The sequence below is a fragment of the Lonchura striata genome, chromosome 9, assembly GCF_046129695.1.
Source record: "Lonchura striata isolate bLonStr1 chromosome 9, bLonStr1.mat, whole genome shotgun sequence".
NCBI lineage: Eukaryota > Metazoa > Chordata > Aves > Passeriformes > Estrildidae > Lonchura > Lonchura striata.
The window spans coordinates 21,796,974-21,817,754 of NC_134611.1; the positions used below are offsets into that span (position 1 = coordinate 21,796,974).

The 20,781-nt window shown below is 35.0% G+C and overlaps 1 protein-coding gene across 4 annotated transcripts in view; it reads left to right on the forward strand.

The window, feature by feature from the left end:
* Positions 1–20,163, forward strand: part of PTBP2 (polypyrimidine tract binding protein 2) — a 46,767-nt gene extending 26,604 nt beyond the window's left edge. The window contains exons 6-14 of one of the 4 annotated variants that reach the window (XM_021525518.3): positions 2,645–2,809; positions 2,886–2,996; positions 9,581–9,776; positions 15,521–15,675; positions 17,086–17,119; positions 17,564–17,656; positions 18,046–18,262; positions 18,365–18,442; positions 18,578–20,163. In XM_021525518.3, coding sequence (XP_021381193.1) covers positions 2,645–2,809; positions 2,886–2,996; positions 9,581–9,776; positions 15,521–15,675; positions 17,086–17,119; positions 17,564–17,656; positions 18,046–18,262; positions 18,365–18,442; positions 18,578–18,710 — 1,182 coding nt within the window. In that variant the 3' untranslated portion in view covers positions 18,711–20,163. The remainder of the gene's footprint in view (positions 1–2,644; positions 2,810–2,885; positions 2,997–9,580; positions 9,777–15,520; positions 15,676–17,085; positions 17,120–17,563; positions 17,657–18,045; positions 18,263–18,364; positions 18,443–18,577) is intronic. The other 3 variants (XM_077785457.1, XM_021525532.3, XM_021525542.3) reach the window with 3 other exon arrangements.
* The last annotated feature ends 618 nt before the right edge of the window (positions 20,164–20,781 follow it).

A 20,781-nucleotide genomic window follows, 5' to 3' on the forward strand; every position in this document is an offset into this window, starting at 1 on the left:
ACTTTGATGTATTTTTATAGAGATTACTCACCCTCTCAAATGTCAGTTGCAAAGAAAAATAAACACCTTAATTTCCCTTGGATAGAGTAGGGGGTGAATTCTCTCTTCACTTATAGTGGATGGACATACTGCCTGAAGAAGTGTTGTCTTATGTAGTCCTCTGGTTTCTCTGCTGATATTCATGTGATGCTTCACATGTTCACCTTTTCAACCTGTAGGATGTGCTGACTTTTCAGCAGCTTTTATGCCACCGTGCATATTACTACCCCATCTTAACCTATATTCCAAGTCTTCCAGAACTTAATACTTAATTTTAATTAAAGTTTAATTTATAACTGAATAATAGAAATAGTTACTTGGCAATAAGCATTCTGTGACTATCTCATGAAACATTCTATAAAACAAAGATGGTTGGACATTCTGTTTTCTGTAAGAAATATTGGTAGCAAAATAAGTATTAGTAAAATACAGATATTGCTTGTAGTCTGGCATTTTTATGGATACATAATGTGGATACAAAATACTAAGCTTTCAAATCAGATTAAAAATTTTTCTCATCAACCCAGATTCATTTGAAATTGTCTTTTTCTGGATGTGCAGGCAGGAAGATGTGAAGATGTTGGAATGTTAGTATGTATAATCAGAAAGAATAAAAAAATTGGAGAAATGTGCAAGTATCTTAGTTAAAAAGAAGACAGGAAAAATTATTTATCCATGGGGTACTTTAAACAGCCAGGCCTTGGCTGGAAAATTCTATTAAGCTGTGTCATTCTGAACTGCTCAGTAGTAGTAGTTTCAGAGATTATTTTTACTTATATACTCAGAATGAGCTGGTTCTGAATAAACAGTTTGGAAAGGGACTATTTTTAGTTTTCATTTCAGTTTTGTAATTCTATGAAAATTCTTTTCCTGTGAGGCATCGGAACACAGAAGAGCATTTAAACTCTGATATACAACAAGTATATCTTACTTTTAGTGTATTATCTAGATGAAGGAGAATTGAGAATAAATGGCCTCTAACTGTGCTTCTTTTTAATCATTAGCATGTTATAAATGCATGGGTTTAGTCCTTCTGCACAGACACTGCAACATTTGGAAATAAATGTACTTTGGGTACTGTATCTGATTTTTTGAAGTTAGTCTCAATTTTTCAAAAGTAAGAAAAAAGTGTTGCATACTACTTAAATGTCTTCAAATTGGCTACTTAAGTATAATACTAATTGTTATTTTGAGCTTGTTTGACAAAATACCCACAAGAATTTTAATATTTATCATTTTTTAGTCCTGTATTCCTTCATGTATTCACATGAATTTTAATGAAATGAAATATGATGTATAAGTATATATAGATAGTGCTGACAAGTTAAAATTGACTTCACAAGTTGTAGTTCATTGTGTTATACAGTTTAAATTTTTCCAGTCCCTGTAAGGACTGATATTTAATTGATGTGTGCTTATAGAAAGAGTAGGAAATAATTATGCAACTCAGCCAAGTATCTAGCTATCTTGAAAGTTATGTTTCATGCATTTGGGGAAAAAAGTGTCATCAAAAGACATTTTTACAGTTACAGTAATTGATGTTAAATGTAGAGGTAAATTTTGTTTTCCCAGCTGGTTTTCACCAGGTCTTTTCCCCCTCCACTTTCCTTATTCATTGATTTGTTTCAGTATGAGGAGTATCATGTAAGTTGTGACACATGAAATTGTGTAATATCTCTAATGCCTTTAAAATACGCAGTATGCATTCATATGATGGTTATTATTTTTATCTGGCATGCGCACTAGTCTCTCTTGTTTTGCATTGTTTTGCTTCATAACGTAATGAAAGTATTAAATGGAACCCCTCTTTTCTGCACTTTTTTCCTTCTCAGAAAAAGAAATCTAATCTTTCTGATACTGTCAGTTTTGGCAGTAGCAGTAGTTACATAGATTTGTGTTTTTGTGGTATCATGTAGTTACCTTTGAATTTCTAAAATCCTTGTGTTTAAAAACAACAAAAAAGCATATATGGAGAGGATTTTGTTTTTCCTTTTACAAAAGAGGGTGGATAATAGACACCAGTTTGTTTACCTCTCTGGATTCTACTTTCTGATATTTGTTAGTCTTGTGTATTATTTCATTGTGTTAAAACTGAGAAGTTTGGACATGTTAGTGTAGCCCTTCCTTTTAGAACTTTCTACATAATTAAAATGGCAGTGAAATGTTATCTGAGATACAATCTTTTGAATGGAAGATGAGTACCTCTGCTTTCTGTAGGGTTGGGGTTTTTCCTTGGTTGGTTTGTGGGTTAGTTTAGTAACTAACTTCCTGTAAAGGAAAGAATCTTGAAACCTACAAAATCCTCACTTTCTTTATCCTTACTAGTAGAACAATAAGCTTTCTAGTAGAAGGATTGATAATGGTGCCACTTGAAGCCCCTCCTTAACGTGACATAAGGATTCATTGCTGTTTGCATTTTTGTTGGCTCTTCTCACAGAGTCAGACTGCATTGCACTGAATGCTGTGTTATGTCTGTAGCTCTGAGTTTTAAATAAGTGGACTATTTTCTGTTTCTGGAGTTAACTGTATTAATATTTCTAATTAATTTCAAGCTATTCTCTTGAAATATTAAGAAAATCTTTCTTCTGTCATATTTTTTTTTAAGCGGGCCCAAGCTGTTCTTCAGGCAGTGACGGCTGTGCAGGCATCAAACGCTCCCATTAGTGGGACCACTGTTAGTGAGAGTGCAGTGACTCCAGCTCAGAGTCCAGTACTTAGAATAATTATTGACAACATGTACTATCCAGTAACCCTGGATGTTCTTCATCAGGTAAGTCAAATTTCACTTTAGCTTGAGCTGTGATTGGGAGAAACAGATGTGTAAAACTGTACAATGTTTTTGGCAGATATTCTCTAAATTTGGTGCTGTATTGAAGATAATCACATTCACAAAGAATAACCAGTTTCAAGCTTTACTGCAGTTTGGTGATCCAGTAAACGCACAGCAAGCAAAGCAAGTAAGTATAGATCTCTTTTAAGGCTCAAGAGCTTCCTGTACTCTCAGTATTTGTAAAATGTTGATGTAACGGAGTGCTGCCATAATAATGTGTCATACTCCTCTACCATGTGTGTGAATTTTTTGATATTAAAAAAAAATTTGGAAGTTAGTTGTTATACCTCATGAAATCTGTGTTTAATGATAGTATGTTTATGGATACTGTCTAAAATATTTTAGACATTTGTATGAACAAATACTATAGTAAGACTGAACAGAGATGAAATAATGCGCAAGACTGCCATACTAAAAAATGTCAACCGGAAGTAAGAATGTAGGATGTCATGGTGATGCATAATTAATTCACTGTAAGCAGCAAATTTAGTAACCCTATTGGATTGTTGTTCGCAGGTACTTTTAAGCATCCATACAAAGGTGTGATTTGTGGATTAGTTACAGATCTGTGAAAGTATTAAGTTATAGTATTCTAAAAATAAAATAAATCTAAACTTACTTGTAACCATAAATGCCCAGAAGAGAGAGTGCAGTTTCCTCATGTGACCAGACTGTGAAGAAGCTTTGCAGCAGTGATGGGTGAGCAGGATCTTGCTTTTGTTTTATAGGAAACTCTCCTATCCTGGGTAGGAGAGGCAAGAACAGGTAGTTGGTTTTATTCATTATAGCAGGAGAGAGCCTATGGATAAATTATGGCAAAGATCAACAGCATGTCATCTAGACCAGATGGTTTGAATTAATTGAATGGCATATGTTCACATTTGTGGCAGTAGAAAAGGTGAACCAAAGGGGAAGGTGAGATTTTTATTATTATTATTATCATTTTCAAGAGATAAATGGAATTAATTTGTATTTTCACATGCAGTCTGACTTTGAGGAAGGCTGATTAAAATGGATGTGCTGGTTAAGTGTTGCTTGGCAGCATGGAAAGTGCTTATTGCCTGTAGATGACAGACTAGCTGAGAACTTCACAAAATTGAAAAGCTCACACCTCAGGCTAAGTTGGCAAATTTTTCTCTTGGTAGAGAAAAGACAGTAAATGGACTTAATTTTCTGTTGTAGAGAATGATGGCTGTATTGAAATAAAGACTTTAAGTGGTGGAGGGTGTTCATTTTTGTCCCTACCACCAAATGAAAGACTGGGCATTGAGTTAAGACCTGTGAGATGGTCAAGACAGGGAATCACAAAGAATTGAACATGTTTTCAAAAAGCAGAGTGTAAATGTTCATGCTATTGAGGAAAACAAGAGAGAAGAGACAATTTGTAGCTTGATTTATAGTGGTCCACTTTAAGATGATCTACTTCAGAAAAGCAGTCTGGAAATACTTTGTAGATCTGGAACACAATTTAAATTAGGGATGTCCTTTTCATAGTTGAAACAATATCAAATATTAGATTATGCCTCAGAGTAGAGAGATATGCAAATATATCACTGTACTACATAAGAATTTGTATGGATAGGATGGACCTTGCAGGTTTAAAATAGTGATACAGAAATTACATCATAACTTACAAGTTCTGCAGAAATCAATTGTAGACATTTAGATTTATATTTGATAAATGCTAAGTGTATTAGTTACAGAAGGTTGTAATTCTGGCTTGTGTTTGGAAAGCCATTTTTCAGTAGTAGATGTTACTGCTGCTTTTAAAGTGCTTTTCTGATGCAAAGTGTGACATCAAATGTTAAATCTTTTGACCTTGTTTTCTGAGTCATGTATATTATCAGGAAATTCAATGGAAAAATGACGTCTGCAAAATGGACTGTAGTGATATGAAAATGATCAGTGTATTTCTAGGACTATATTATAAAGAAGTTACAAATGAAAGGATGAAGTATGTAAAAGTGTGAAATTAATGTAAGAATCTCTTGCTGTTGTTGACTTCAGACAAACTGATACTAGCTTATGTGACTATTGCTGTTAAAAGAAAGCCCAGCATGTATTTGTTCTTCCAGTTTTGCATGTTTTGATTACGGTACCTGTTCACTTGTACTGTATGTGTGAATGACTAAACTTCATTAAATAAGTGACTCCTCTATGTACAGTCATTGTCAGGGTAATGTTGGGGCCTTATTGTCAAATTGAAATGGTCTTAAGTTTATAGTTTCATTTTTTTTAACCAATCTATGAATAAATATACAAAATGTTAATAGTAGTACCAACTGCAATTACTAAAGGATGCTGAATTCGAAGGAAGGTTTGATTTCCCCACTACGCTCACAAACTAGAGTAAAATAGAGTTCTTATGGTTCAGCCACTCTGATAAAACATGAAGTGCCACCAGAACAAAAATACCTAAAAGAAAAAAGCAGTCAGGTGATAGGAAAAACACCCCTTCAGCTTGAGCACATCCGGATGTAGAAGCAAGATGATATGGTGCCTGCAATTAACCTCCACGGAGTTCAAGATCAAACACGTGGTAAAAGAGTAAAGTTTTCAATTTGTTTTCCATCCAAGTTACTGTAGAAGATAATGGGGAAATTCAATTTTATGGTGGCCCTCTTCACAGGAAATCATAATATATGGCCTTAATAGAAATTGAAGACTTATTAAGGAAGTTAAAGAACAATTGAAAAACTTAAGTGATGTAAGTACCAAGGAGAGATGCTATGCATTTGAAGGTTGTGAGAAAACAATGACACTGACAAGAATGTGCACTATGAAGCCTCTAGCCCTGTGGGATCTCTCCTGCAATTTGAATGAGCAGCTAGTGAAAAACTTCATTCCTGCTCCACTTGTTTTGTAAGAAACTCATTTCCTGTGAAAGTAGATAGTGGCTCTGCTTGTTTCATCACCATGCTCAGGTTGGATCATTAAGGGTTCCTTGGGTGAAGACTGGGAGCTTCAGGTTCTGTATGATGGAGCAGTCTAGCCAGGGATGGAGAACATAACTGAGGATGGGCAAGAGCAGAGCACAGTGAACTGCTGTGCTTCTGCTAATGAAAGTTTTGTCTGGAGATGTCTGTATGCATATGGAGGTATCTCAATGTTAAAAATAGCCCATTTTCATTGTAAATGGTGAATACTCTTAGCACAAGCAGCACACTTAAATATTTGAACACCAGTAGTTTTGTATACCATGAGATGAGAGTGCTGGTACTTCTTTCTGAGAAGATAGCTAATTCAGAGCATTTGCTTTCGTGCAAATGTACTGAAAGTATTCTTGCCAAATAATGGATATTAACAGTTATTAATGATTCATCTATAGGCAATCAACTGAGGCTCATATATAGTGCATGCTGGTCATTTTGACCCAGCAAAGGTTAAAAATATCACTAGCGGGTCTGTTACAGTTGGCCAACTGATCCTTCCTGGGCCTGCACATGATTCAAAAAGATTCCAGTGAGGTTTGACTCCACATGTCATCTTTCCAGTTGTTTTAACTCACAACTTCAGGGTAGCTCTGTGCTGCTGGGAGTCTGCAAAAGATCTCTGCCAATCTGCATTGCTCTCAAATATGTAATAAGAACTTCAGGTAATTACTGCAGAATGGAAGAAAGGATATCTTCAGATAGGATACTGAGCTGCAGGGCTATTTTGGACATCTTTAGTTCTGAGGAGCACAATTTAGACTCAGAAATTATAAGTAGTGTTCAGGTAAAGAGGAGAGTGCTGAATTGCATTGTGTCAGAAAGCCCAGAAAGTGCAATAACAGGTGCTTTACACATAAAATATGTTAATTTTTGAGGACAGAATGCATTTACATATGCTTTTTAGCCACAGAAACTTGTATCTAAGATACTTGTCTCAAAAGAAATTACTTTCATTTAGATGCACAGATCTGTAGGATGCACTTGGGACATATCTCTCCCAAGAGTTACTTACCATATGACCTTCAGTTACTTTGAGGTACTTATTGGAGCTGGAGTAGGTTTTGTAAGTGTGCTTCCTTGGGTTTGTGCCTTTAACTCTTATGCCCTTCTAAAAGATTGGGTTTCTTTTTTTGGGTTTGCTGATACAGGCAAGATGAAGAATGGTACTCACATTTGTAGAAGGTCTCGTGATTCTTGATCTCCTTGGTTTGGCCCATGTGTGGTGTGGTATGGTATCAGATGTGAAATAAATACTAGAAAGAAAAGTTTATTAGCAGTAACTAGAGTTCTCAGAGATGATGTTTGTATGTACATTCACTAGCAGTGAATAGCTAGTGTCATGTTTTCCAGGTTGTCTGAGAGGAACAGTGTTTGAGGGTTGTTGCACATTCTTTTACTATATAAGTAAGAGTTCAGGACACACATTCACATTTGTGACTTTAGATATGAACAATTAATCCTGATAAAAATGCTGGTTGGTGAGAATTGTTTTTGCATTGTTAGAGGTGCATGATGCTGCTGGTAGAGATGGTTGGGGTGAAGGGATTTTTTTTATTCTGGCGCTTGAATACTTTCCTAGAGTTTGACTACAGCGCTTATTAAGAGTGCATCTCCTTCCTTTCTGGTTCAGGATGTTCTTTCAGCCCATCTATCTCCCCGCTACAAGGGATTTCTCTTGTGCAATACGTTTTATATGTATTTTGGTCACTTTGATTTTGGTAGAAAGAGGAGTTTTTGCTGTTTCAGTAGAAGTTTTACTTACGTATATGGCTCCCTTAAAACACTGACTACTCTTCAACTACAAACACAGATATATTTTGATTTACTACTTGTGCAAGCCACAAGTCAGTATTTCTGCAGACTCCACACAGAGGTAAAATATGAATCTTGTTTGGTCCCATGGTTCAGACAAAGCTAAGCAATGCAGCCTTTGAGTCTTGTTTATACCTGTTTTCTTCATCATGGAATTGAGTGTTCCCTTGCTGGGCAGTGGCATTTTATTTAACAGTAAGTAAACTCTGGCTGGATAATTTGGAGCTTCCTCTAGTCCATGTCTTAGTGGATTTTAGAAGGTAAGAAGTCTTCTAAAAGTGATGGTAGATTCTCAATGTAAACTTTTTGAGGTGTGTTAAGTGATACTCTTTTCCCAAATAGCAACAGAAGTCTTGGATTGTGCTAGCAAGTGGTGTCTGCTGTAATGGTGGTGACCAGCACCATCCCAACAATACAGAATTAATTAAGCTTGTGTTCTATGAATAACAGTAAATTTTGCTTTTGAAATACTGTATAAAGCATTTTTATGCTGAATTTCAAACATAGGAGTTTCTTTTTGTTTGCTATTTGTTGATACAGTGCTTATATTTTCCAGTTAAGTTTTTTGTTCTACATCTTTTTAGAACTTCCAGGCTATGGCAGAATAATTACATTGACTTACACATTCTTTTACATTGACTGCTAATGGTGGTAATTCTTTTAAGTGGTTTTGTGAGCCCTGGAGATGTCAGGTGTGATAATGCTTTATGGGAACAGCCTTGCTGGCCCAGGCCTAGCAAAGGGGTGTCTGCAAGATGTTCAGCTTCCAGATGCATCACTGTATGAAAATAGCAGGCACAAGGTTTGTGCAGTGCTTAGCTCAAAATAGTCAATACTACCAGAACCTGGATGTGTTGGCAAATATACTGCAGATGTAACCCTGCTAACTGCAAGAGCTAGCTCAGGTCCAGAAGTGGTATATTTCAGTCTAACATTTCAGTCCAAACACTGAAATAAAAGATCTGATGTGTGTATTTGAAAATTTGCTTTATTTGTTTTTTTTTAGTGTGTGTGTATATATATATATATATATATATATATATATGTGTGTGTGTGTGTATAAATAGAACACTACCATATATATATATATAACATAATTACTTGATTGAATGCCAGTTTTTAAGACGAGCTGCATCGTCACTTCCTAGCATTCCCTACCAACTAAGCTGCCTTTATTACAAAAGTTTCTGTATTTTTAAATCTCCCATATTTAACTGGTAGTGCTTTGAGTGAAAGGAAGATATGCCCAAAATGTAAATGGACTCAAATCCAGGTACTTGCCTAGTGGATAAGGGAGATGGAGGAAACATACATATACATACATATATATATATTTTTTTAAGTGTTTTCATAGTTAATAGTTGTCATGTTAATACACATTCTTTCAGAAGTACCAATTAATTGTAAAAATGGGATTTCTAAAAAAGAGCATTAGTAACATCAGTTAGCAGTTAAGTTGGTTTTCTCTCATTTTTGGCACTAACTACCTTTAAGGGGAGAAGGAAAGCATGCAGGAATAATATATGTATTATGCTTTGACAGATGGCTCTCTAACATGGTAGTTAAGTCTAGATTTTTTTTCTCTGTTGATTTTCCATGTAAGATTCTGCTTGGTTTTTACATTTTTTTTGTTTGAGCAATCTATTTGGCATTATGTCTGATTTTAAGCTGTGCTATGGAATGCAGGTTAATTAGCTGTATTCGACAGACAAAATTTAAGTTTGACAGTGTTAAAATGTCCTTGCCACTTTGGTGCTTAAAAACAGTTTCTAGGTAAGAAGGGAACATTGAGCTTCCTGGCATCATGTTGAGATGTTAATGTGTTTTAATTGGTTTTAAGCTACACATTAAGACAGATAAATATTTGTATGCTGTCCTTGTTTAAAGTAAAATGACCAAAAACCCTAGCCTTGTGCAACCAGCTGGTATTGTGTGTCTTTTAAATAAACTCTGATCTTTTTTTCAGGCCTTAGACGGTCAAAATATTTATAATGCTTGCTGTACCCTACGGATTGATTTTTCCAAATTGGTGAATTTGAATGTCAAGTACAACAATGATAAAAGCAGGGACTACACTCGTCCTGACCTTCCATCTGGAGATGGACAGCCAACTCTGGACCCAGCTATTGCTGCAGCATTTGCCAAGGAGACCTCTCTTTTAGGTATGATGTTGACATTCTTCTGTATTGCAAAGCCACTTCATGAAAATATTCATTAATTCTTCTAACAACTTAAATTACAATAGTGTCCAAAGGCCCATTCATGATTCAGTCTTATCTTGTGGTCTGAATTGTAGTAACATAATTATATTGTCTTTAGAATTACTGCAAAAAATGAATGAAAACTCACATGACAAAATGACAGATGCACAGAGTGCTAGAAAAAGTCTAGTTAGTTCAGCTCATATCCCAAAATCTGTCCTTCCCTCTTTCATATGTTCCTGTCTGGCCACTGTGCCCACCTTCACATCTGATTTGTAAGACAGACTTAATATGATTCACATGATTTTTTCATAATAATGGTTATTTATAATATCGGGTTGTGAAACTAACATTTTGCTGGTTTCCTTCAAAGGGGAAAGATTATGCTCTTTTCTTAACATACCCAAACTCTATGGTGCTACCTATAGTTTCCATGCATAAAAGAAAAAAATCTGTAGTTGATATCTAGTGATATAAGAGTTCTGTACATCTTGTGATCCTTTGCGTTCATCAGAAGTTGGTGAACTGCTCTGAAAAAGGTACAGATAGATATATCTTCAGACTATTACCAAAATAATCAATGCATACTCCTACTCCTGTCAAATTGGTTTTTGGGGAGAGCACCTTTCACTCTTTAAAATGTAATAGCACTCAGATACAGAATCATTATTTTTATACAAGCTGATTTATTATGTTGTGATCATTGTTCTTTCCACTTAGTCTTTTTCTGTTTTCTTTCATGGATAATTTCCCATTTTTGTTCTGAAGAAAACATAAGAACAATATAAATTTCATGTTTTTTTGTACAGTCTGGGCCCAACTGAAATAAGTTTGAGTTACTCTAGGAAAGAGGGGCCTCTGCTCTCTGTTAGGAAAGATAGAAGTAACACAGTTGGTGAATGATGTGAACGCAGGAAGAGGTAAATATTGTAGCTCGGGCTGCTGAAATGTTGCCCTGCATTTGCCAATTTTCTGAAATCGGGTTACTTGAAGGATACATTTCATATCTAGTTGTCAAGTACACACAAAATCAATGCCACCAAATTCCAGAGTGCTTGACTTTACATTTCCGGTATCTCTTGCAGCTACAGCAAAATTTTGGGAAGTAAAAAAATATGGTAAGGATCTAATGTCTCAGAAAAAAAAAAATAGCTAAAGTTAATATTCTTTTATCTCCTTTAACTACCCATAATTTAAAAATTGCAGTCTCTCATTTCATGCTTCAGTTGGGAAGGTGGATGAATGTTCGTGTGGAAGTTTGGCTCCATAGAGATGAGTGCTCTAGGAACACCCCTGAGGCAGTAATTCTTTTGTCAGCCTGTAATGACTAGCATAGACATGGGACTGCAGTATGAGTATTAAGTAGACAAAGGCAAAATAAAGCTGCTTATTAATGAGACCCACAATATTAGGGATTTAGGAGGTGAGAGAGTAAAAATTCATGAGCTATAAAATTCCAAATGCATTTTCTTATGTAAGTCTAGTTTTGACATATTCCTGAATCCTGAGAAGTTGATTTCTAGTCTCAGGCTTACTAATCTATTTCCTTGGATATGTAATACTAACAGCATGCATCAAATTAACAGGTTTAATTTGCTTGGCATGGTGAAATCACACTCTGTGGATGCTTGCATTATTGCATTACTGTGGATGTATTTAATTGGGGTTACTGTACCTTCTACAGTTATCCAAGTGACTTAAGTGGACTTTATGATCTACTGCTTTAGACCTAAAAGTCACTTAAATACTTTAGATTTTTGTCTGCAAAAATACAGTTTTCTAACATTTTTAATCATTCTTTCATGTATGTTGAAAATAATTTCTAAAAAATTATGAAGATGACAGTCACAATAACTAATTAAATATTTTGGTTTGTTCTTCTTGGGTAGACTTCCATACATGCATTGTTTTCCTAAGTAGTAGAAAAATAAAAGGTACATAACCTGAGTGACTTTCATTGCAGCTGTGAAACATTTAAAGCATGGTGAAGTCAGTCATGTTTATTTTGTAAATAGTGGATATTTTATATCATACTGGCTTTTTCTTGTGTAAAAAGATTCACTGTTTCAAAAGAGACATAAGGGAGTTGGGTACATTTTCTTACTCTGCTCCTGGCCAGCTGGGTGAGCTTGATACATTGTTAACTCTTCATCCTCTGTCAAATGGGGATGGTCAGTACAGGGATTTTGTTGTTGTTAGTCTTTTTCTAGTTGACTTTTTTGCTGTTTTTACAGAACTTGGGTTCTACAGCTGAAAATATTACAAAAAGACTCCATCGTACTGTTGGTGCCTTAGTCATTAGGATACTTGTCAAAATGGGAATGGTGCTTGTTTGAATGTGGAAGAACAGAATTCTCATTCTGGGCTGCTTACTGTGTCAAAAGGCACAAAATATAAATGATGTAATAAATAAGAGGACAAAGGATGGAAAAATACCAAAAACCAGAAGAATGGATGCTTGTGCATACAATTTATAGGTGTATTTATTCAGATACTCAAAAGAAGTAGGATGGGAAGACTTAGAAGTTCAGAGAGTCATGGAGGTTGGCAAACTCTGATGTGTTAAGTGTGGTAGAATGATAATAGGAACCTTTCTCCTGATTTTTTAATCTTAATGTTTATTTCTTTCTGTTTGATTCAGTAATTTTCTGTAATGTTGATAAAGATGTCTTCAGCATATGCTGAGTTTCTGCTGTGCATTATTCACATGTGATTCTCAGAGGGCATATTTCCCCATGAAACAGTGGAGCTCCATTTTGAGTTTAGTGTGCTGTTCTTCAGGTTCTTTTGCATGCTCAAAAAGAATACTATGAGATGGACTTGTGGCATTGCTGTAAAAATTCTTACTGTAGCCCATCTTTTATATGTATAACATGAGATTGCCAACAGAAAATGCAGTAAAAACTCACTTCTTCCTTTTGCCTATGTTACACTTTTATATATTGCAAATTTGCACAAAACTTGTGTGCGACTTTTTGTTGTTGGCTTTCTAAGAACCATAATCCATATATCAAATCCATATGTCAAAAGTAGATTTAGGTTCAACACAATTTTTGGCTTGAGTTTTATTGTCAGGATGTAAATCTTGTTAGTTTGGTGCTTAAATCTGCACTAACTCTAAACCAAACATATTTTGGTTTCCTCCTGGGTGAAGTCAATGCTCCACTTCAATAAATGTAACTTTATGATGTAACTCTTGTAGCTTCATAAGCTGTTAAGCAGAGATGTTTTCTGCTGTCTCCCCAAAGCCAGAGGAAGCAGGACAGGAACATTCAGTACAAGTAGATGGTGATTACTTGATAGAGGCACGAAAAGGGTTCATAACAGGTCCATAAGCCCAGTTCTTGGTTGGTTTTGCTTACCTGCATTGAGATGATTACTAATGCCTGTGGTTTTCACAGAACTTGATGTTATATTTTTAGTATAGCTTCAATTTGCCTACTATGAAAATAGCATTAGCAATTTGCATTTCGGAAGTCACACAAAAGGATAAGCTGAGAGGGAATAAATAATGTGATATGTTGTATTTTAACTTCATTGAGGAAAAGGCCTCAAAAGGCTAGAATGAAGGTATATAATATTTGTATGTTTTCATTAATATCTTCAAGAAAACAAACACCTGTTATCTGTAGTTGTTGGAAGCTAAAATAAAGCTAGTGACAAAGATTTTTAATACAAGTTGATCATATTGACAACGTAGGTAACATTTCTAAATAGTTTAGTATAAATCCTAAACAGTGTTACTTGGTAGTTTATTCATAATATAAATTCTTCTTATTTTTGTTTTTTTAAAAGCTTTTAATTGCTTAAATCAGAATGGCAAATCAAAGTGCAATGGAGACTGCAGACCAATAATTGTGTTCCACAGCTATTTGCTGTGTCTTTATAATTTGTCTGACCTTTTCAAAAAATGAGACCCATGTGTGCTAAGTAATCAGTTAAAAACATATTGATCAAATAGATGGTCTAGACTGCATGTATTATCACTCATTCATCTGCTATATCCTCACCTGTGATAAAATAAGGTTTCAGAAGTCTTCGATTCTGTAAACTGGGCAATATTCAATGTGTGTTAATGTTTTTTTGAAAGAAGGAGATCTACTAGTGGACAAAATTAGTTGTTTTCAAATGAATGATCAGAGGCAATATTTTTTCTTCTGTTTTTTACCTCACATAATGAAACAATAGATATAGTCTCCCTCCTCTTCACCGTCCCAAAAAAAAAAGTTACAGATGTCACGGAAAAAAGCTTTGGATAAACAGCAGCTGTATTATACTGAACCACAACAAACAAAATATTTTATCTAAGAACTACTTAAAACAGCAAATACTGATATACGGTACTTGCAATTTAGATACTTGTTTAATATTACAGTTGCAAATACACTATTGTGCTTAGGGGTCACACAGCTTTATCCCTTGCTATCATTGCTGGCATTCTTTTTTAGCACTTTCCACTAGTGCCCCTTTTTGAGATTCTTGCTGACAATTTCTAAAGATAATAATTGAAAATACTTTCAGGAATGGTGTTTAATTAATCATTGATTTTTAACTTCTGTGGGACCAAAGAATGTCCTTGGGAGAGTCTGATGCTGTCAAGAATTTTGCCTTTTAAAGTATGAATTACTTGGCTGTGCTGTGCCCAGCTATGGAAAGAGACATAAAAACTTCACTAGTCTTCTTTAGATTCCTTTACTCCTAAAAATGCTGAACTGGCTTAAAGTTTCTAAAGTTAGGGAGAGATACCTAGACATACTAGAAGACTGTATACGCTCTAGTAAGACCTGGTAGCTTGACATTTTCTAAACTTAAGTGATTGCTATTGACCTAGTATAAAATGTATTTCTTCCAGGTGGGGATCTGTCAGGGTTTACTGTCCTGGAAAAATATTTTGATACAACAGTGCTCTTTTACTGAATCCTGCATGATGTGCAAATGGCAGTGTTGATTAAATACAATAAAGCTGTTCCTATATAAACTATGTATAGTTCAAATGTTTCACAAGAACCTTTCCTAAATCTTGGGAGCAGCACATTCAACTCATACCCCAGTGACCTGAGCAGACAAAACCAGCCTTTCTCTGCGGGGGCCGAGTTTCCTTGAAGAAGAAAAATTAAAGGCACAAAGAAATTTTAGCTGAGGCTTCCTCAGAGAACTGGATTACTAAAGCCACAGAGCATGTTGAATGTTGAATTTAGAGGGTTGCCTCCCCACCTCATGCTAAGGCTGTGAGAGATGTGCAAACCTCTTCACGTGGCCAGCTGCACTTTTGGGGATTTAGTCAAGCACCAAATTGAAGTGAGGAATATCTCTCGAATAATGATGGGAAATAAGGATGTAATGATGCAGAGAGCACAATTAGTGTTTATTCTTACTGATTTAATCAACATTTACTTCAGACCATCTTGATAAACTAGACACTTCAAGCATTTTGGAGTGCAGTGGAAACAGTTTTGCTGCACAATAATGGTTATTTGAATAGAAAATACTTTTTATACCTCATAACTTTGCAAACTTGATCTAAAAAAATTTTCTACATTTCTCTTACATTAATTTACCAGCCCATTTCACAACCCTTTGGGTGACTTTACAGTGGCATTGTCTCCTTTGTAGAGTGGTGTATACATCCCTAGTACTGATATAGGAAGTTTGTATCTAAAATGACTTGTGTGTGTTTCGTAAAATATGCTTTATTTTAAAATTAGGGCTTCCTGTTGCAGCTGTTCCAGGAGCTCTGAGTCCCTTGGCTATTCCAAATGCTGCTGCTGCAGCTGCTGCTGCTGCTGCTGGTCGTGTGGGAATGCCTGGAGTTTCAGCTGGTGGCAATACAGTCCTCCTGGTTAGCAATTTAAATGAAGAGGTAAGTGAGAAACAATTTTACGTTTTTTTCCCCCCACTCTTTAGTCACACTTCATTTGTCAGTATTTTATAATTTCTTTGCATTTGGCCTCTTACATTTGGATTTTAAGCTCAAAGTATTTTTGCTGTTTTTTTAATAATCCCCAAAGTTTATTTTAAAGCCATTGTTAAATACATTTTTGTTCCTAGGTAGCTAACAACTTAAAATATCCTTTGACAGTTAGCTACCTACTTTTTCTAAGAATAATTTGGTAACTTCTTCATGTTTGAATACCAACTATTCTTTCCTTTGTAGCTGTAGTCATGTAAATTAGAATTTCTGTTTTGTTTCTAATTGTTTGCTGTTTCATTTCATGCTTGTATCTCACATTTTTGAGTCTTAATTTATGTGAACTACTCTAACACATTTTTCTTTGAAGGTTCTCCCAAAGATCTTGACGAGGCACTCTTCCAGTCTCCCTTAGTAATTTTTTTTCTTTGCAGTTACTCATTTGTCTAAAAAAAAAAGTGGTGGCAAAGCATTTTCACCTTAACTGTATCTTTCTTGCTAACTCTGAAAGCTAAAGGGATTAATTTAGTTTTGCATTTTTACTGTCCTTTACATTTATTTTGATGGCTGTGAAAGCTGGTATGAAATGTGGGAAGTTTGTATCAGTCTAGCTGGTCCATTTTTAACTGGCCTCTGTCACTGTAAATCATTAAGCTTTTTTTATCATCTAGTACTATTTTGTCATCCACAGTCTTGCATGTTAAAATGTTTCAGATCAGAGTGCCATTTTGAAAGCTATTTTGCCTGCATTTCATAACCAGCCATGCTTACGCAGTTAAATTTTAAATTTTAAAATTTCTATTGCATGCTTTTTTAATTTATTTTCATGTTGAGATGAAATGCTGTAGTTTACTCTTGATATGAATGTACTTTACCCATATTTGTCTTGGGTGACTACATTTTGCTCAGTTTTTCTTGTACAGTACATAAACCAACCATTTTCTGACCAAATTCCTACATTTCCTATGTACTGACCTATATTTTATTTTTTTTTGTTCCCCATTTCCTTATTTTTTTTTCTTCTGCATTGCTGTATTCCCTCCCCCATTTCATCCTTTTCCCTATGTGTTCAACCTCCCTTTCCTTGTCTTTACCCAAATTCCCATCCCCTTCCCTGTCTTACCCTTCTCCTCGTCTTTGTCCACGTTCCCTGTCTTCATTCCCTATGTTCATGCTTCTGTGCTTGAACAAAATGTTCCTCGGACCAACTTGCCCCAATTAACCGCCTTGAAACCATGATCCATGACCACCTCACCATTCTGCGGGATCCACCCTTCGTTATGGATGATCTGTTCATCTCCGCTCTTCCTCGACTCTTCTCTCTTCTTGTCTTACGCTGCTTGCTCTTCTCTCCTTCTAAAGATGGTTACGCCCCAAAGTCTGTTTACCCTCTTCGGTATGTTATTGTTAGCACTATACTTTTATTATTGATTTGGTTTTGTTTTTATGGTTTTTGTTTGGTTGGTTTTTTTTGTTTCACCTTAATTCTTATTTGTAGCTAGCACTTTGGCTTAAAATTGAGTAGTAAATCTTTTGCTATTTTTCTTTTGCTGTTTAAGTTTCTCCATAGACACAGATTTTCTTTTAATGCATGCTAATATATTTTGCATGGTCTTTAATTTTGTATCATTCACATAGCTTTGAGGGTTTATCAGAAATTATTCTTTTCAAAATTCACTGTTCAAAATCTTTATCTCCTTTATTCATTTGTGAGTGTGTTGAGTTTGAGCGAGTGATCTTGTTGCTGTCTGAATGTTCCATTGATATGTCAATATATATTACTTAGGTGGCTGGCTTTAAAATGAACTTTTTCTTTTGGGTTACTTTTGACTTTGGAAAGGTGTTTATGGTGATGTGCAGCGTGTGAAGATTTTATACAATAAGAAAGATAGTGCTCTTATACAGATGGCTGATGGAAACCAGTCACAGCTGGGTAAGATTAGTTTTCTGTTTATATTCCCATTTATCTAAGTACTTGGAAATTAGGCTGTGTAAGATCAGGTGAACTAAATTTGTTTATATTTGTCAGTCTGTTTCTTATCTTGGTTATCCACCAGATCCAAAATCTTTTTGCATGTACTTGTGTTCCAGAAGGTCTGCACTTAAATGAATACCCTAAATGAATTCAACAGCTGAATCAAATATGATGATCCCTGAATAAAATTAAATATTGACAAAGAGTGTCTGCAGGCCTAGTTCTTGATTCTAGTCCTTTAGCACACTGACCCTTTGATTTGCTTGAGTGTTTTTCTTCTTTTCATGTGTGATGTACCACAAGCTGTTGAAAAGTAGCACTCAACTGAGTAAACCTGTCTTTTTCAGCCATGAGCCATCTTAATGGACAAAAAATGTATGGAAAGATTATTCGGGTAACCCTTTCTAAACATCAGTCAGTACAACTACCTCGAGAGGGACTTGATGACCAAGGGCTGACTAAAGATTTTGGTAATTCACCTTTGCACCGCTTCAAGAAACCTGGTTCAAAAAACTTTCAAAATATATTCCCTCCTTCTGCAACACTTCATCTGTCCAATATTCCGTAAGTGTTCACTGTCAGTAATTTGATAATAGGTGTGTGAATCACAGCATACTGAACTGACTAATGATTTCCTGCTTATGCTTATTTTCTTCCTCTCTGTAGACCATCAGTAGCAGAGGAGGATCTACGCACATTGTTTGCTAACACTGGAGGCACTGTGAAAGCATTTAAATTTTTTCAGTAAGTAACTTTTCTGCACATAGCTCGAAAAAAAGAGTTCTGCAGCACATCTTAAGAAAAATTATATATCAAATAACAAACATTAGGAGCAACCCCTGTAGTGTTCAAGTTCCTAATTCCATTATTTTGTTTCAGAAGAGATCACAAGATGGCACTTCTTCAGATGTCAACAGTAGAAGAAGCTATTCAGGCTTTGATTGATCTTCACAATTACAATCTGGGAGAAAGTCACCATCTGAGAGTTTCTTTCTCTAAGTCAACGATTTAAAAAGGCAGATAGAGAAGGAAGGTGTATTGCATTGTTTGGTGTTGTCACCTTTTGACTGTTCAGGAAAGTGGGGACCAGAGTTTGTCTTCTGTTTTTTTATTTTTTTTCATGCTGTTACCATTCCTTGTTTTAAAAAAAGTAATTGAAAAAAAGGCAGTGATGTTAACTGCTTTTCAACTGTTCAACTGTTGTTTAGATAAACCATTGTTTTGTTTAAAAGATTTCAAGTTAATACTACATTTTTTCAACTTAGTTGACGTACGTGCCTTAAAAAGGAAAATTAGTACTGCTGGAATTGCATAACTAGTAAAAAACAAATTTGGTTGTCTGGGGCACATTGTTACATGATAATTTAAATATGTTTAGGCAGGGGTGTGTAAAAAGGTTAAGTTTTTATTTTCTCCTGCTTGATAGATTTCTTTATCTGCTGGCTTGTCTCTTATTTTTCTTTTTAATTGGACAAGATGCATTATGCTGAAAGAGTAAAATTATTTTATTTGATTTTTGCTACTTTTTGCTATGTGTTCTTTTTAAAAAAAAAAAGCCTTTTGTATTTCATTGTTCTGGTCTAGATTCAGTTATGAATGTAGGCATTAGTTAAAATTAACAAGGTGCAGAATATTAATTTCTTAAAGGACAAAAAGTGACTTCTGTGACTTTGAGCCCTATGTGAAAAGCATTGTGGAATCTTAACCTTTTTGTACACACTCTTGTGGGATGTATCATATAAATGTCAGCACTAAGTAATGTCTTGTTTGTGGCTGAATATTTTTCGTAGATGTTTTTGAAGTTGACATGACTTACGTGCATTTCAATATATATTGCCATCTTTAGTTTGTAATTAAGATATGGAATATGGTTGTGGATTTCTGAGCATGTACAGACTGGTCAAGCTAGTTCAGGAAATGGTGCATGTATTTTTCAATGATGAAGAAAGTTTGCTGCAAATGCTTGCAGGAAATTTTGTGGCAGTTTTCTAAAACTGACAACCAGGTGGGACCAAAGTTTATGTGCCTTTAGTCTTAATTTACCTTGCATTGTAATATTCAGTTTTAATAAATCTCTTCAAAATATTTTGTATTTAGAAATTGATCTGACTTTACTATAAACATGGCTCAGAATCTGCAGATCCAGTTAATTTGAAAGCAGTTCACTGACAGTCTGAACTGTTACCTTGATTCTGTTTAAATGACCAATACTTTTTGAAATTGATGTACTTAGTTTCAAGATTCATAGATTCTGTTATCTATGTAGAAAAAAAAGGTCATGTATATTTTCTATTAGTTGAGTTTTTACATCTTTAGAATTGTAAAATTCAGTATAGTTTGGAAGTGGCACAATTAAAAATTAATTTTCTAACAAAGTTGGGAGGTTTGATGGTTGTTTAATTTCATTTTGTGTGTACTCTGCTTACCTCTGTAGCATGCTCAATAAACACTTCTGTAGCTCTGTATTCACCTTTTCTGTCTTTCTCTGCTGCTTTCTATCTCTTCTCTTCTTTGTTTTTCACTTCTACTGTGCTTCTAAATTCATGTTATTCTCTGCCAGGGTGGGAAAAGCATAATATTATTATTACGGCTTTTTACCGTAAATCTGATGCTGTGTAAAATAACAACTCTTTATTTTCAGTTAGTGACCCCTTTGCAGGCATATGTGCAAATCAAAAATTTCCCACCCTGTTATAACTTACTGCTTTAAAGACATAACTTTTATTGTAGTTTGTTAGCTCTCTTTCTATCTTTTTAGTTTTTAAGCAGATTTATGCACTAATAGATCTCTCAGGTTTGCCATGCTCTCTTGCTGCAAGTTTCATCTTTCATTTTTTTTGTGTGTGCTAAAGATTTTCTACTAATCATACAGTGCACTCATGGGTGAAAGTAACAAAGGATTTCACTTGAGATCTGTGGACCATACATGTCTGAGAACAGGATACTTCACCTTTTCAGAGTCATGGATTCAAATGAATATTAGAACAGTTTGGGCACTTCAGCAGTTTTTCTGCTTATTACTTATTACTTTGATTGTTGTGGGGTTTTTTTCCCTTTCAGTTAGAAATAGAATTTTACACAGT